The sequence below is a fragment of the Ursus maritimus genome, unplaced genomic scaffold, assembly GCF_017311325.1.
Source record: "Ursus maritimus isolate PB19 unplaced genomic scaffold, ASM1731132v1 scaffold_4, whole genome shotgun sequence".
Lineage (NCBI taxonomy): Eukaryota > Metazoa > Chordata > Mammalia > Carnivora > Ursidae > Ursus > Ursus maritimus.
This window is the reverse complement of record NW_024426552.1, coordinates 10,317,206-10,333,634: the sequence shown is the minus strand read 5'-3', so window position 1 is coordinate 10,333,634 and position 16,429 is coordinate 10,317,206. Positions and strand designations below refer to the sequence as shown.

Here is a 16,429-nt window from a genome sequence, read left to right as displayed (position 1 = left end):
AATCTGAATAAGCCGTGGACTTCAGCGAACAATGAGGTATCCATATTGGCTCATTGCTGCAAATGCACCTTACCAATGCTGGAGATGTTAGTCATAGGGGAAATTGGCTGCTGGTGGAGGGGCTGTCAGAGGGTGTGGGGGAGATGGAAACTCTCGGTGATATCTGCTCAGCTTCTCTGTGAAGCTAAAACGGTCTTTTAAAAACACAGTTTTTTAATTAAAAATAAATAAATAGATGAACGGCCGAATCGAGAAGGCGTGGAAGACTGGGCTGAGGCTTCCCCTCAGACCTCACGGGGTCTGCCTGACACACTCAGTCATGCAGGAAAGAGGCTTTTCACTTGGAACTCTCCATGATCTTGAGCACTGAGCAAGGGCGAACAATTTCTTTGGAAGCCCTTCGGGCTCCCCCTTTTGTGGAAACTCTCATGCACTCATTTCTCCCTTCTGCTTTTCAGACTAGCATTGTTTGAAGGGAAAGGCCACCCATGAAGGTTTACTCAAGTCTTTTGTCATCAGTGAATGTCAATGTTGCTCAGAGCTTCAGTCCAGAAAAATGGTGAAGGGCAAGGAGTCATGCACCAGACTGTTGAGGCTCAAATCCTGGCTCTTCCGCCCGCAGCCATGGGACGTGGGCGGATTGCTTCACCTCCCTGGACTTCGTATCTTTCTCTGCAAAACGGGGGTAAAAAAGGAATACCCCCCTCGTATAGGGTCTCTGTAAGAACTGAATAAGCAAGTGTATGTGAAGTGCTTAAACCAGAGCCCTGCTTCTAGTAAGCACTTAAATGTGCATTGTTATTTTTAATTCACTCCTCCTCTGGAATGCTTTAAGCACTCCTGAAGTTACAAAATCTCTCTGGCACTAAGGTCTGGTTTAGAAACCTGCTACAGACAGTGGTCATCAAGCATTTACCTGGCAAGTTGCTGTTTTCTGCTTCCTAGCACATGGCCTTGACCCTGAAAATCCAATTCGATAAAACCTTTTGAAAGAGCATTCTGGAGGTATCTGTCAAAATGCAAAATCGTTTTGAACTAGCAGTTCCTTGTAAATGTACAAAAATTCAAGCATGAGGTCATAAGATATATGCAGAGAACTGTTGTGTAGCAAGATGCGGCGGGGGGGGGGGGCACCTTCGCTGTCTCTCAGTAAAGGAAGGAGTAAACGAAGGAGTCCACCCATGCAGTTTTCTGCAGTGTAGTCATTAAGAAGAACGAAGTAGATCTAAGTGTGCTGAAGGACACGCGTTGTATATTAAATGAAAAAGCTGAGCAATGATACGTATTGTCTGATGCCTTTCTGCACGGACGCGATAAAATAGGTGGTGTATATCATGGGTATAGAGAAAAGTCTGGAAGGGCAAACACGATCCAGTTAGCAGCAACAGCAAGGCATAGATTGGGAGAAGTGGAAAGCATTTTAACTTTTTATTTGATGTTGTTTATGTCGTTAATAATGAGGAGTATTGTTCTGTGTATTTCCATTTATTGAGCATGTATTACGTGCCAACACCATATACAGTGTTTCGCGTGCATTCAGTATTTAGATCTCCTCGCTGATAGCATTAGTGTCTCTCTTTTATAAGTGAGAAGAGCGAGGCCACTGGCTTAATTTGTCGCCCAGACTGAGACAGAGCTGGAACTCAAACCCGGGCAGTCTGGCCCCTGAAGACACACTCAGTGCCTCCACTAGGCTCCCTTTCTGGACGCATATAACCTGATCCTCCCACTCATTTCCTGTCTCTGCCCATTAACCATGACTTCCCGTGTCAGTCATTTCTTTTGATCCCACTTTCGTGGGTTCCTGACATTCTTTGCGGCCACCCAGCAGACCAGGGGAGACCATAAGGCAACGACAAAAACTGGGAAGAAGGGTTAGCTGGTGGCTCTTGGCTGGGAGGTAACTTGGCTCACATAGTCTTGAGACCGAAATACGAATAATGCTTGGCACAGTGGGGGTGGTGAGGGAAGAACTTTAAAAAACTCCCCATCGCGGCTCAAGGCTAAGTCCCATGATTTAAAGAAATAGAGGCTGGGGATGGTGACTGGCCTCCTACTGAACACCTACCCTTTCCGCTTTGTGTTTGCAAATCCCATGTTGTTCTTTTGAATTATTATTGTCATTATTATGTTTTATACAGACATGAAAGCATGCTTCATTGCTCCTTCACACCCACAGAGGCAGCACCAGGACCCTGGGCTTTATCTGGGCCGTCCTGGCCTCAGAAGCCAAGGGGTGCAGGATGCACGGGGAGGAGAAGGCGCAGACCTCAGCCTGAAGCCTGGCGAGCCCGTGAAGAGCTCGCTAGGTGTTCTCTTGTGTGTTGCAGTGGCTTCATTTGGCTTCCCAGCCCCTCCAGCTCAGAAAAAGAGACCAACAGTGTGATATGGTGTATGTACTTGCCAAACTGTTTATTTGCCATTCGCTAGTGATACTACTGGATTTACAGGAGAAACTGTGATACAAAGAAAGTAAGGCTCCAGTGGGTCCTGGGCAGGAGCAGTCCAGCTGCCCTGCGCAGGCTGGGCACGGGGAACACTCCCGGCGGAGGGGGGCAGCCACTCTGACTCTGAGCAGTAGACCACACACCATGGAGTGCCTGCTCTCCTGCACTGTCTGGAAACACCTTGGAGAGGGGCTTGGTGGGGGAGGGTGTTCTCTCATACCGTATCCGGTTTAAACTTCGAGACTGACAGTTCCTTTTCGGGGAAGTATTCAATATGTCAGTACCAGGGACAAAGAAAGCATACACAAATTTCCAGGATGCTTTGTGAACAGATCCAGTAACTGCTACACAAATAGACACTAGGTGGGGCTTGTCCAAGTAGGACCGCAATTCCCATGGTTACTTTTTCAATAGATGTGTTTTACTGTCATTTCAATTTGGAAGTTTATTTTTTTCCATTGATTTTTATACATCCACAATAGCACAAATAACCAACAGTTCTTTTTTTTTGCACATTCATTTTACCTAGAACAAAAAGTGAACTTAAAAAAAAATTGGAACCATGCTATTAGCTCTTTACAAAAGTGAATAAAAAGTAGCTCATTTTTAAGTCTAAAATAAACAAAGTAGAAAGAAGCATTTTTCGTCTACAGTATTTAGCAAACATAAGAAAAAGTCCTTAGAAACACACACAAAAAATTGAAAAAAAAAGTTATTACAGGTATTAACAATATTTTATAATGAAGCTTAAAATCTATTTACATACATAAATACAATTAACTTTGTTGATGCAACTCTTCTGGAAGGAAAAAAAAAAAGGCCAAATGATCAGCTTCATCAATACTGATCTGGCCAAAGGGAGGGGAAAAACTCCAAACAAACAGACAAACAAAAACCCCAAACGATTGTATACTGTAGGTAAACAAACAGGCATTTTGTTCAGATGTAAAAAATGTGTTCTGAGATTATTGTTAACTGATTTTTCATGTATAAAAGACCCCAAACATGTTGTACCCCCAGAAAAAAAAACCACCAAAAACAAAATCACCAGGACGGAATGTCCTAAGGAAGAAGGTCTTTCAGACAGAAACCTGCAATCCTAAATTGCAGGACATTTGAGTGAAACCATTCATTTCCTTTCCAATCAGAGCATTTCTGTTTATCTGCACAGAAATGCGAGGCAGCAGAAACCCGTCTACTAACTCGCTGATTGTAATTTGTCCAGGAAGGCTTCTGTGGCTGCACTTGGACAGCAAGCAGATCCAAAATGGTTGGCAATGTCTCTGTTCTGCTGGAAGAAACCCGCGAGGAGCAGGAGAAAGGCTGACTCACCATGTTCCTTTATGTAAAGGGAGGAGACCTGCAGCTCCTCGTGTTCTGGACATTTGGTGTGAAGTTGGGGGTGTGTGTGCGAAAGAATGGAGGAGGGAGAAGAGGTTTGGTGGAGGGAGGGGAAGAGAAACGGAGGTATTAGGGGGCCAGAGAAAGAAAGAAATATAGGTCATGTAAGAAATATAAGTCATATAAGGAATATAGTGAGAAAACCAAAAAGAATGAAAATATATGTCCATGTTGACATTATAAATAAAGGCATGAACAAGCAGTAGAAATGGCTTAATCTTTCTTCTCTTGGACCAATGCTCCCAGATACATCCAGTTATTATATTATTGGCTTAAGGGTCTCCTTGATTAAGGGACCACCTTAATTTACCTGAAGGCAATGAATGCAATTTCTCTGGGGCGAAAAAGCATTAAGTGTGATGTGAGGCCTATCTCCAAAACAATCAAAGTTTGATTTAATTTTTTTCTGGAACGATTAAGTACTACATATGCTGGTTAAGGGTCTGTGATACTCTTAACTGGGCAAACCCGTGGGTGTGCCTTTGATTGATTCAATGTGAGGATTCACTGATCCCCCTTCTAGGGCATTAGGCTGGTTTTGAGTTGGAATATCTTCAGGTACCAAAAATGAACTGAAAAATACAAATTTTTTTTCCTTCATTTTCCCCCAACATTTTGTCAGGTCAGATACGGCAACATGTGCTGAAAAGAACACTTAGGTTCGATTTGGGGTGAAGGGGCCAAAGGTCTTTTCCAAAAATAAAAATTTTCAATTTAGTGACATTTAAGGGGAATTTTGCTGCAAAAATATAATACAGAATAAAACATCAAATTGAATCGCGGAGAGAAAATCCCATCGAAAATGAAAATGAATATATTCTGAGTTTCTCCAAGATCTGTTTTAGCTCTTTTCTAGATAAGAATGACCTGACTGACAACACAAACTGCTTTACTCTTTAATTCTTACCAAAGTGCTACTGCATCTGTGTAAAACAAATAATCAATATATATATATATAAGAAAACTCAAAAACAAGTTGTTTTAAATAAGACCAGCTGTTTTGCTGCCTGCAGCCAAAGATCTTTCTAATTTGAATCCTTAAATTTATAAAATAAAAATCAAACACTGTTCTGAAGTCCTGCTTTCAAATACTCTTCAGAGTTGACCTGAAATCATTTCAACTAATTTAAGAGGTACGTTAAATAACAACCAGATCATTTTGAGCACACGTATGTCAAAATCAGCAGTTAGTATTTATGAGTTGTACAACAACTGCATTCTGACCAAATTCTCCAATAAAAATAGTGCCATAAAATTTACAGTGACATTGGATACTTTTGAATCGTAGCCATGGGCAGCAGTGACATGAATCTTTCCTGTCATGCTGATGCACGGATAAAAGTGCACACACCCCGTTAGGTAGGGTCTCAGCCTGGGGAAAGCAATGCAAAGACGGATGCTGAATCAGCAGCATGGGATGGAGTCCGGCACAGGTAGGGGCAATGTTTTCCCATGTGACTCCATCGAGACACACAGAGGAAAACTGTCCTGTCCAGGTCTCCTCTGAGCTCACCCTATGAAAATTCAGCTGGACACCTTCAGGCATCAAAAGCACCGGGTCTAGTTTCTTCCACTCCCAGCCTTGGGGGACAGCCACAAGTTTTGATCTGCATCAATGAACAGGTACTGTATCAAATAGGAGTATTTTCTTGGAGCTAAAAAATCTGAATTCTGGATTCAGATGATCTCCTTACTACCCCAGAAGGGAGCAGTTAAGGAACCCATAAATCCATTCATTCAGTTCCCATGTGGATACTGCTCTTCTACATAGCTTACTTCAGATTCAATGGTTACAAAGCATGTCTGAAATTATCAAGAGCCCGTGGAGGGAGCAAACCCCTAGGCAGAAAATAAATCCTCTCCAGAGGTGAATCTTTGGCATCTATCTGAACCTCCTGGAACCAGATTTGACCTTCTCTGTTTGAAGGGAGGGAGTCCGATATGAGACCCTTTGTTGAGCTTGGCAGAAAATTCCATACTTCAGATCCTTCAAGTGACCCTCAGTATCTAAAAAAGCGTATTAAACACATTGCTGCATTAGCTACCAACTCGTCTGATTAACATGAAAGGGAGTTTAATGTAAACAATATTTAGATAACCAAGTCATCACATTGCCCATCCTTTTTTTCCAGCCTTCTTCAATGTGATACATTTAACTTTGGCTACTATCAAAAACAAAAATGTAGTACTTGATATTTTTCTTCTTAATATAAGTACATTTAAATAATAAAAAAAGTATCAACACATAAGTAAGTGTCTAAACATCAAGATACATAAATATCTAGGGATTCCTTGTGGGAATACAGTAGTTGAAAATGACCCAAAGCTGTAGCTGTTTCTCAAAAGAACAACTACACGAAAGTCCAAAAGAAAAGTTAAATAAAACGTACAGAAAAAGGAATCATATTTCTTTCAATTGTTAAAGCAAGAAGCAAGCTCAAATATATATATATATATATATATATATATATATATATATATATATATATATATATACACACACACCACCCCAAATGCAAATACGCATTTTGCAATTTATAAGGTGCTGGAAAAGAAAATTAAAAAATATGAATTAGATACCAAACAAGAGGAGTTGCATTCCCCGCCCCACCCCAACCAAAATTCCACTCTTCGGAATAAACAACTTGGTTAAAAAGTGAAGTCAAGGGTATAAAATCTTTCTTTTATTCACAGCATCGCTAAATCAGAAGCATTCACAGTTTCCCTCTGGGAATCTTCCTGTTTGCCTTACGACGCGTCCGCGCGCTGGCGAAGCGGACACCCTCAGGTTGGGTCAGGTTCGGAAAAGGTGAGCGGGGCCCACAGCCACGGCGCTCCGGACGCTCCGCACGGCCTCGGGGGGCGCAGGCGGCTCCGGGGGCCAGGTCGGCGCGGAGCGAGATCCCAGAACCCAGTTCGCAGGGGCACCCCCCCCCGCACCCCCCCCCCCACCCCCAAGGCGCCGGCCGCAGACCCCGCCCCCGCGGGCTCTCCAGGACGAAGGCTGGGCCTGGGCCGGGGCGCTCCTCCCGCCTGGCCGCCACAGGGCCCTCAGTAGGGCCGCCACACGGCCTCCTCGAGGCGCGCGGCGGGCGCCATGTTGGTGGGCGAGTTGCTGTGGCTGCCCTCAGCCTCCACCACGTCGCTCTGGTTCGGGAGGCTGGGGTTGAGCAGCGCCGAGCCCGTGGAGGCGTTGGTGCAGGGCGGCAGGATACGCGGCGGCGAGCGGTCGCCGCCCACCATGGAGAACTGGTAGGAGCCGGCCGAAGCGCCGTAGTACAGGTGGTAGGAGGGCGAGCTGGCCTGGAAGGGGCCGCCCTGTGCCTGCGACGAGCCGGGGTAGGGCGGCGGCAGGTACGTGTGGTAGCGCGTGGCCGAGCTCATGGCCGACATGCCGATGCCGATGCCCGACGTGACGGGCGTCGGGGAGTAGGTGAAGGCGCCGGGGTAGTGCATGCGAGGGTCTGAGATGGAGGGCAGCGCGGGGAACTGGCGCGGGTCGCCGAAGGCCGTCAGATCGGGGGCCGCTGCGGGGGGTCGGGCGAGAAAAGAGTGTGAGGCGGGAGCTGGGGAGGCCACGCCCCTCCCGCCCGCCGCCCGCCCACGGCCCGCCCACAGGAGGATTACCCAGAATGCTGCTGCCCCGGGAGCGCAGGGGCCCGCCTACCCAGCATGCTAGTGGGCAGGGAGGTGGTGTGACGGTGCACGCTGACAGAGGGTGGTAATTCGCGGCGTCACGGAATGTAAGGTGGGGTGGGCTACAATGTCATTACAATATAATAGAATGTAATACAATGTAACATAACACGTACTATATATGGATATAATACGTATAATACCGATGCAATTACAGGGTTGGCAAACCCACCTTCTAGCCGCCACCAATTTTTGTACGGCCCCCAAGCTGAGAATGAGTTACTTTTCTAAACAGTTGAAAAAAGTGAAGAGAAGGATAATGTTTCCTGATGTGAAAATTATGTGAAATTCACATATCATTGGGCATACATAAAGTTTCACTGGAATGAGCCTCACTCATTCTGTTCGCTATTTATCATAGTGCTGTTGAGCCACCCCTGCAGAGCGGAGTCGTCATGACACAGACCGTAGGACCCGGGAAGCCTAAAATATTTAGTATCTGGCCCTTTATGGAAAAAAGTTTGCCAGCCCTCTATAATTAATATATTGATATACATGTAATTTGTGTATTAAGATAAATGTAGTCTGTGATATTAATATAATTATAATATGTAACTTACAAAATTATGTAATACTAATGTAATGTATGCATCCGTAGATTAATAGAATATATTATATGATATATATACATTATATACATTATATAATATATAATACATTATACACATTATATAATATATAATACATTATACATAATATTTAGGTTGAATCATAGGAAACTGCCGTTTCTGTAGGTCTCAAACAGTTCAAAATTGGCAATTTCTTATGATTTGACCTAATGCATGGTGTAGTAGTGACTGTGAGTGGATGTCAGTGAGTATCAATACCATTCTTCCTCCCCCACATGTGCCTTGAGACTACTTCCACATTTTTAGAAGGACACGGCCTCAGTTTCACCTGGTAGTCTCTCATATGTGCTTCACTGATTTGTTAACACAAATGACCACAGGGCCTTGATTTATCCACGCCATTTTTGCATGTGTTGCAGTTTTACCAGGAATGGCAAAGCTTTGTCTGTAAAACTCATTTTGTTAGGAGTACGCATTTCTGGTTCAGAAACTGGCTTCGGCCTTCATTGTGTCCTTCTGCCTTTTTCTTCACCATAGGCTGCCCTTAGGAACTACTAGGGGCTTTGGGTGCCAGGAAGCGTTCCCTGTGTCCTGTAGCTCAGTTTCTCAGCAGTGTATTGACATTTTGGGCCAGATAGTTATTTGTCGGGGCGGTGGGGGCTGTCCCATGCATTGTAGGATGTTTGGCCGCATCCTTGGCCTCTGCCCACCAGGTGCCCGTAGTGCCCCCCCACCCCCCACTGTGACAACTAACAATGTCTCCAGACACTGACAAATGTTCTGGGGGTACCGTGGGGGGAGGGCAAGCAACCCCCCCCAACTGAGAACCACCATGTAGATGTAGGATGGTGTCCTGGGGGCAACTGTTCCTCAGAATTATTCATCAAATGACTGGGCCCGGACCGTAGTAGTCTTCACATCAGCAAACCCAAAAGATAGCAGAGGCAAGAATTAAATGTTTTAAAATCTGGAAGTTCTCAAATCAACAAGCTCAGGATGGCATGTGGTCTGTGTCCTTTTGTGTTCAGGCCCATAGAGAAACTTGACAGAGCCAAGAGTTTGCTCTGAAAGGAAAGCTACCAGGGTAGATTAATCTGGTTTTGGAAGGCATCCGGGGTTGATCAACTTCCTCATATTTCAAGCCTATTATTCCAGCAGGGAGAGCTAGTGTTCTCATTCTCTTTCTGCCTGTCTCTCTCTCTCTCTGTCTCCCTCCCACACTCTCTCCCTCTCTCTCTCCCCCTTCTCCCCCTCCCTCCTCCTCCTTCCCTCTCTCCGAACTCCTTTATAAATTTGGGGTGAATGTGATGAGGAGGTATATACTCCTCATCAGAGAGGTAATTAAAGTTTATAGAAACAACCAAAGTCTGCAGCCAATCTCTCTGCTAATGAGGAAACCAGGAGTCTGACTTTCAAACAAACACTCCTGTTAATCTTTTCAAAGCCAGTCAGACATGTGGGCAGGGAAAGCGCTGTAAACGGACAGTGGGTCTGGGGCTGCCCTTCCACGGCCACTCTCTAGCTCGTCCTGAAGCCAGGCCGCACCTCATTCCACACGGTTTGTCCCTGCCCGCTTACTGGGGCCGTCTGTGAGCAAGCTCTGTGTCACTTGTTTTTGCTCACCCAGAGAGCTGTGACAGGAAGCTTGACTCCATTTTTCCAGTTAGATTTCTATAGTCTCAGGAGAAGCCGAGGTAGGAGGAAGAGCATTAGGCAAATACAATCAATTTGTTGGCATCTGATGCAAGACTTTGGACACAAATTAATGACTCTGCCCATTACTCCTCTTGCTTCATTTGCCCTAAGACAAAAAGGTGAATCCACTGGAAAATGAATGAAAGGTCACCCTGTTTCATGGCGATGTCTGGACATGCTCTGCCAGTCTGTTCCAACGACTACACGGTAATGTGGTGATGGTACCAAGTTACCGTAATCCCAAGTGAGTCCGCGGCTGGTCACGGACATAAGTAATGGAATGATGTTATGGTCTCAGCTGTCAGGGGAAAATAGTTCTTTCACTTGCGGGCAGAATATCTGAAAGAACTTCAGTACTGCCCCTGATTCTCCTTCTGTCTACACGGCACCAGTGCCACTGAACAAAAGACCACCCGTTTGGTCAAATTAGCTTTTCCTGCCCATTTTGATAATAAAAGAGCTTCGGCCCTCTAGATATGTTCCAATTCAAATGATCTATTCAAATATTTGTTTCCATTTTTATGTCCCGTCTGACATTTCCTACCAAGCCCCACTGTCATGCACCATTCACCCCACCTGTCTGTTGCCCATTGGTCCTTTGGGTTGGCCTGGTGCCCCCTTATTCCATAGCGGGAGGGCGTGGGGACCCCTGATAGTCACAGGGAGCTTTTAAAGGGTAGGAAATCTGGGGATTAGGAGGTTCAGGTATTTTAGTTGGAAATGTTTCCCCACCTATTGGGCTAAATATTTGCCATGACAGCTCAAGTGTTCGTTCTACAGCTCAACATGGATGAAAGCTGTCCCACTCCGGCCCCTCCCACTGCCCCCAAAGGATTAAACAGCCTGAGCAGATAATGGCCGCCTTAAAAGGATCTTTTGCATGACTCAGATTAATGCATGCTGTCTGTCGCCCAGGTTGGCAGCTAAACATTAATTTTTTTTAAAGAAAAAAAAATAAAGGAAAACCTCCAGATGACATCTCTTTTCAGACAAGGTGTGGAGACTGTCTGCAAAGGAGAGAGAGAGAGAGAAAAAGAGTGCAAGTCCCCCTTGCAGAAGGAAGTCCAGGTGGGGCTGGGGGCGGGGAGAGGGGCCGTACACAGAGCTCTGGGGTGGGATTAAAAGGAAAAGCAGGCGCAGAGCCGTGTCAGGTTCTCAAAGCTGGCAGCCAGGCAGCCACTTTTCTTTTATGTGTCACAACCCCCTCCTGCCCCCAGGCCAGGCCTGCACTCCAGGCTTGATTTCTCAGAGGGACATCTGCAGAGTGGAAGAGCAGTCTCCCACGCCTTTCTCTGCCACTGGGGAAAGCTCATCTGGAATTCTCTCCTGCCCTCCCTCCAAGACAGGGGAGAACCATTCTTGGGTGCTGGAATGGGACGTGGTTTCTGTGTACTTCACACCCTCATGCCATAAAACACCCTTCCCCACTCCTTGGGTAACTGAGGTCCTGGTTATTCAGAAGCGTAACAGCAACATGGGACTTGGGAGCGCACGGTACCGATTCCTTTTAAAAAAACAAAAAGTCGGGGTGCCTGGGTGGCACAATGGTTAAGCGTCTGCCTTCGGCTCAGGGCGTGATCCTGGCGTTATGGGATTGAGCCCCACATCAGGCTCCTCCGCTATGAGCCTGCTTCTTCCTCTCCCAACTCCCCCTGCTTGTGTTCCCTCTCTCGCTGGCTGTCTCTATCTCTGTCGAATAAATAAATAAAATCTTAAAAAAAAAAAAAGTCGCCCCCACATCTGAACACTGGTCAATTGGGGCGGCTGCCCCCACCCGAGGGCTCTTGAAACTATAAGGTGCGGATCTTGGGTGCTGACCAAGTCAAAAGTCTTACGTAATAAATTCCAAGGGACCCACAGCAGGCACATTACCAAGGAAAACAGTAATTGTTTTAGATGTAGAGAGCAGAGCAGTGCCACCGAGAAGAATCAATAAAAGTTGACAAGTGCCTTTGGAATCAAACTGGTCCTGAGGGAACAGAACTTCTGAACAACAGGCTGAACAGACGTCATCGTTCTTATGCTACTTCCTCAACTCCTTAGCCCCGCAGGTGCCCTGACAATGTTGGCATTAATGCAAAAAGTGGGCAACTCAGTTGGCTTTCCCACTTTACCACAGTGCCTAAGAATACTTGAAGTGGTTCTCAACTGGGGGGCAGCTGGGGGGCCCTCTGGATATCCGGCAGTATCTGGAGACATTTTTGGCTGTCTTGATGCGGGGGAGGGGGCCTGTCACTGCATCTAGAGGCCAGAGATGCTGCTAATTATCCCACAGTGCACAGGACAGCCCCCCGCAACAAAGAATTCTCTGGCCCCAGATGCCGATGGTGCTGCTGTTAAAAAGCTCCGAGAAGAAGCTAAAGCATTTGGTGAACTCTCCAGTAATCACAACTGTCTGGAAAATGCCACATTATGCGACATTTAAAATGGCAGACGTGACGCCTTTGCCCCTTCGCCTGCCCCCTAATCTACTATAATCTGAGCTCAAGAGCTGAAAAGCAAAAACAACCACCCCCCTCCCCACACATATGAAGTGTGTTCGCCGGCTTCATAATGCTGAAGTTCTCTGAAGTATTTTCACAGTTTGGTCCAGCTCCAATTTCAAAGCTCCAAACAGGGAGTTTCTTCTTTTGCTTTCAACAAAGGAATTTTTCTCTAACTCCGATTTCCCTGCCCACGAGCAAAGGTGAGTGCCAAGCCCAAAGGTCTCATAGGTTAAATGACTAATATTTAATGAGCTCGTATTAACAACAATTATGCTAACCACGACACCCGAGCTTTCCATTCTGTTCCTCTAATCTGGGATGAACAGCTCTTAGTTCAAAATGTCTCATTTGGGGTGTAGCTGCTTCCCCTTCCACAGGTACCCCAGTGTCGCTGACATGACCTGTGAAAGCTCGCCACCATCAGATGGACAGTCCCACCTGAGTTCTAGATGCTAATTCCTTTGGCCTTGTAGATTATTAATCCTCCAACTGCTACCTCCCACCAAGTGTGAGGAACCCCAAAATGCCCAAATCATCCCCTTCTGCCTTCATAGTCATAATCTCTGTCTCTATGCATCAGGGAAAATCCGTGAATGGGCCTGGGACTTAGACAACCTTGTCTTTAAACCAAATTTTACCCCCCAGAATGACTGCCAACCCCTTCATGCAGCTCCAGTCTCTCGAACCTTCCACTCTAGCTCAACTTCCAAGGGTGGGTTCAAGCAGCTTACTTGTGAGTCGACTAGAAAGCTCTGCAGAGAGGGTGCTCATGCCACTGGCCCGTCCAGGTGAGATGGGTGTTGCCGGGTGTACGGAAGGGGAGGCTATCGATCCCAGGTACTGGTAGGACTGATCATAGGACCACGGTGGGGATGGCTGGATCTGCCTTGTGTCTGCAGAGAATCAGAGAGCTCAGTCAGACGTAGAGTGGGGTGGGATTTAAGAAAAAAAAAATCTTTAAATAAAGAGCTAGTCACTTTTGTTTAAATATGTTATTCATGCCTGTGGCCTGTTGACCAGTGTTTAGTAAGTCCAAGTATTTGCTTTTGATTGATGATTTCCACCCTCTCTACCCCCCGCCCAAGATACTGAAATACAGTTTATGTGTGATTCTTGAAGATTTTCCTCTGGTAACTGTTCCTTCCAGAGGTTGGACTGAATCATGCTCATAATGATGGGGGAAGGTGAATATACTTTCCAGGTAGAAGTGTTAAGGCTCACCTGTTGAACTACGGCATGTGTCAACTGCCCAGACAATTTTGGCTTTACCAAGAGTTACAATTCTCCTCCTCAGAAACATTTTATAAGCTCAGGGGATCACCTATCCGTCTGTACTCAGTAAGCAAAAAAGAACATAGAGTTGTTGTTTTTTTTCTTTCTTTGTACCTTTGGCAAAAATATCCCAAGGGCTTTTAAGTGTCCTCTATTTAGGTGAATTCTCTCCCAAGGAATTTAGAAAAGAAGGTCTGGCTGGGAAGCTGGTGATGAGGCCAGAGGACTAGTTCACAAGCCCAGCAGTCGAGAGCTGGCTCTACCAACCCAGACCGACGGGTGTCCGGCACCTTTTCAAGACCTCAAGTTTGCAACATTTAAAGGGCAGAATGTTGAGCAAGTATTTTATAGATGGCCATTAAATGAGGACTGGGATAGAGAAGAGACAAAACTCTGACTTCAGAAGATTTAGGTAAAAAGGATTTTGTAAATTTGACTCCAGCATTCATAGGAGTCTTAGTTTTCAAAAGCATCACAGTGCAGATGAAAAGAAGAAAAAATGAACAAACCCTCTAATCTCAGGCAACCCGCGTAAGAAAAGTTAAATGGGACATGGTCCCCCCCCTACAAGATCGCCTTCCATTTCTTTAAGGTTAAACATTGATTTTTCTCTTTGTGTCCCACCTTCTCCCGGGGATCTTCATAGCCAGGGCTGCATGAACCTGGGAGTAAATCTAGAGAGAGCAACATTCCTCAGGAAAATACTGGGCGCAGGCTGTGTATGTGCCAGGATGTAAAGGAGTGAGTTCTTCCTACTCATAGTGAAGTATTCAGTTCTAGTTCCTCCAGGGGCTTTTCATTTCCAGCAGTTCAAGTTTGCTGTTTCTGTTTATCTGTTCGCGGCCGGCAGAGCAGATAACAGAATCAGGGGTTTGGAGAGCCACCTGGATCCCTGGGTCTTCTCCTGCCTGCCCCTCTCCCTGTCCCTCATGTAGATCGATTTCTTTCCTTTCTTTTCTTTTCTTTAAAAATAATTCGATTTTTAAGTTTGGAAAATCTAGGCAAATATTTTAACTTAGAATCGCTGAAATCTAATATTAAAGAAGGGTCCTCATTCCATTCTGAATTTTGGAGAATTCCTTGAAGGCAAGGAATAAAAGAGCCGGTCCATTCTAAACTCAGTGGAAATGAATGGTCCAGTACAGTCAAGGATCCTGCGCAGCCTTACAGGTGACAGTGTTTCCAATAATTGAAAGCAAAGAGCAAAACAGCAGCTTGTTCAATATTCCCATATTACAAGTGTTTTGCTCCAAGTGAAAAGTAAATCACAGACTCAGATATTTTAGTCTCAGATACGTCCTAGATACACACATTTGCTAGGTGAATATATAGTATTCAAATATTTTAATCATTTAAGAAGCAAACAAAAGAGGTTTTATAATTGTCATAAAGCCCTCCAGGGTGTGAATTGCGGTTCAGTAATTCATGCCTTGCTGTGTAGACAGCCCAGCACCCCTAACCCCATGTCTAAAACCACAGTAAGCATAAAGTATTATGCCATGATTCATGCTCTGTCATGTTTTACTGTAGTGAAAAAGTTGTGCTAGGCTTTTCTAAACTCATAATTAAACCATGCAAACGTTGCATAATGTTTCACAGCCTTTTAAAAATATGCTTTGGTAAAATGATCTTTATGATTAAAGTCCAACTTCTGTGACTGTTTTTTTCTGAACCCAGGGTTTTAGATTCGACATTCTTGCTTCACACCACAACTTAGCTTTCCAGCGTCAGAGGAAGGACAGCACTAAAAATCCAAAGGACCCCTGGGTGATCAGTTTTCATTCATGTGACCGCAGTAAGCTGTCTCTGGAGTCATTGCCAGTGGTGGGCCAGAAGGTGGTGATGGCGAGCTTCCCATGTCAAGTTTTTTGGGTGTTTTCTAATTCTACATGTATTATTAAAACAAAACAAAACAAAAAAACCACGAAAAACCAAAAGCACAAAATAGAACAAAAAAAACTAGCGCCAATGATATGTGTATGCCGGGTTTACTGTTCCGTTAACCGTTCCTGCTCCGATGGGGCCCACATGAACACATGGAGGCAGCGTGGAAATGGCAGTGCTGTGGGCCACCGCAAGCGCGGGACTGAGAGGCAGGAGATGTGGCCTCCATGCTTGTCTTTGAGCCTGGACCACGTGTTTACACGTCCTCATTCTCATCTCTGAAAGGTCATGATCTCAAAGCCCCTTGCAACAGTCACAGTGCAGGGTTCTAATTCAGATACATCCTACACAGTGTTCCTCTGCTTAACTTGTATGCTAATCGGATTTAAGAAAAAATCCGGTGGAAGGTGGGGTGAAGAATGGTGCTTGTAACACTCTATATACCTATTCTGGGAAGAGGAAGAAGGCAGGGAGAAGATGGGAGTTATCCAGAGAAGAAGCCATCGGCTGAGGAAGAGAACCACTGTCGGTCATTCTCCGGAAAGTAGGGCTACTTATTCTTGAAGGGATTGCCTCTGATAAGTCAGTCCATCGAAAAGAACAAAAGTTGACTGAAATTTTAGTATGTGCTAGGCATGTGCTAACTTAGCTAGGAGTAGCCTGATGAATAAGACCAGTGTAGTTCCGGCCCCCCTGGAGCTTCTAGTCCGGTATCAGTGAAGACCCTGGGAACGGATGATGCTTGGAAAGGTTTCTTCCTATGGCGCTGACCATCATGCTGACAGCCGTTGCATTTATTCATTCCCATTGATTAGTTCATTCATTCATTCGTAGGCCAATGAAGTTATGCACAGCCTCATTCATTTGTGTTGCCAATGAGCATTTGCTTTACTAGGGTCACTGTTTGGGGGCCTCAGTAGTGAATGGATTATAGTCCTTGCCTTTAGGGAATTACAGCTAGTGGGGGACCTGTATTCAG

At 45.4% G+C, this 16,429-nt stretch overlaps 1 protein-coding gene across 4 annotated transcripts in view; it reads right to left on the bottom strand.

Moving 5' to 3' along the window:
• Positions 1 to 6,510: 6,510 nt before the first annotated feature.
• RUNX1 (RUNX family transcription factor 1) overlaps positions 6,511 to 16,429 on the bottom strand; it is a 242,891-nt gene continuing 232,972 nt past the window's right edge. For all 4 annotated transcript variants that reach the window (XM_040620989.1, XM_040620991.1, XM_040620988.1 and 1 more), the window contains 2 exons: positions 13,026 to 13,187; positions 6,511 to 7,375 (listed from right to left, as the gene is read on the bottom strand). In XM_040620989.1, coding sequence (XP_040476923.1) covers positions 6,900 to 7,375; positions 13,026 to 13,187 — 638 coding nt within the window. In that variant the 3' untranslated portion in view covers positions 6,511 to 6,899. The remainder of the gene's footprint in view (positions 7,376 to 13,025; positions 13,188 to 16,429) is intronic.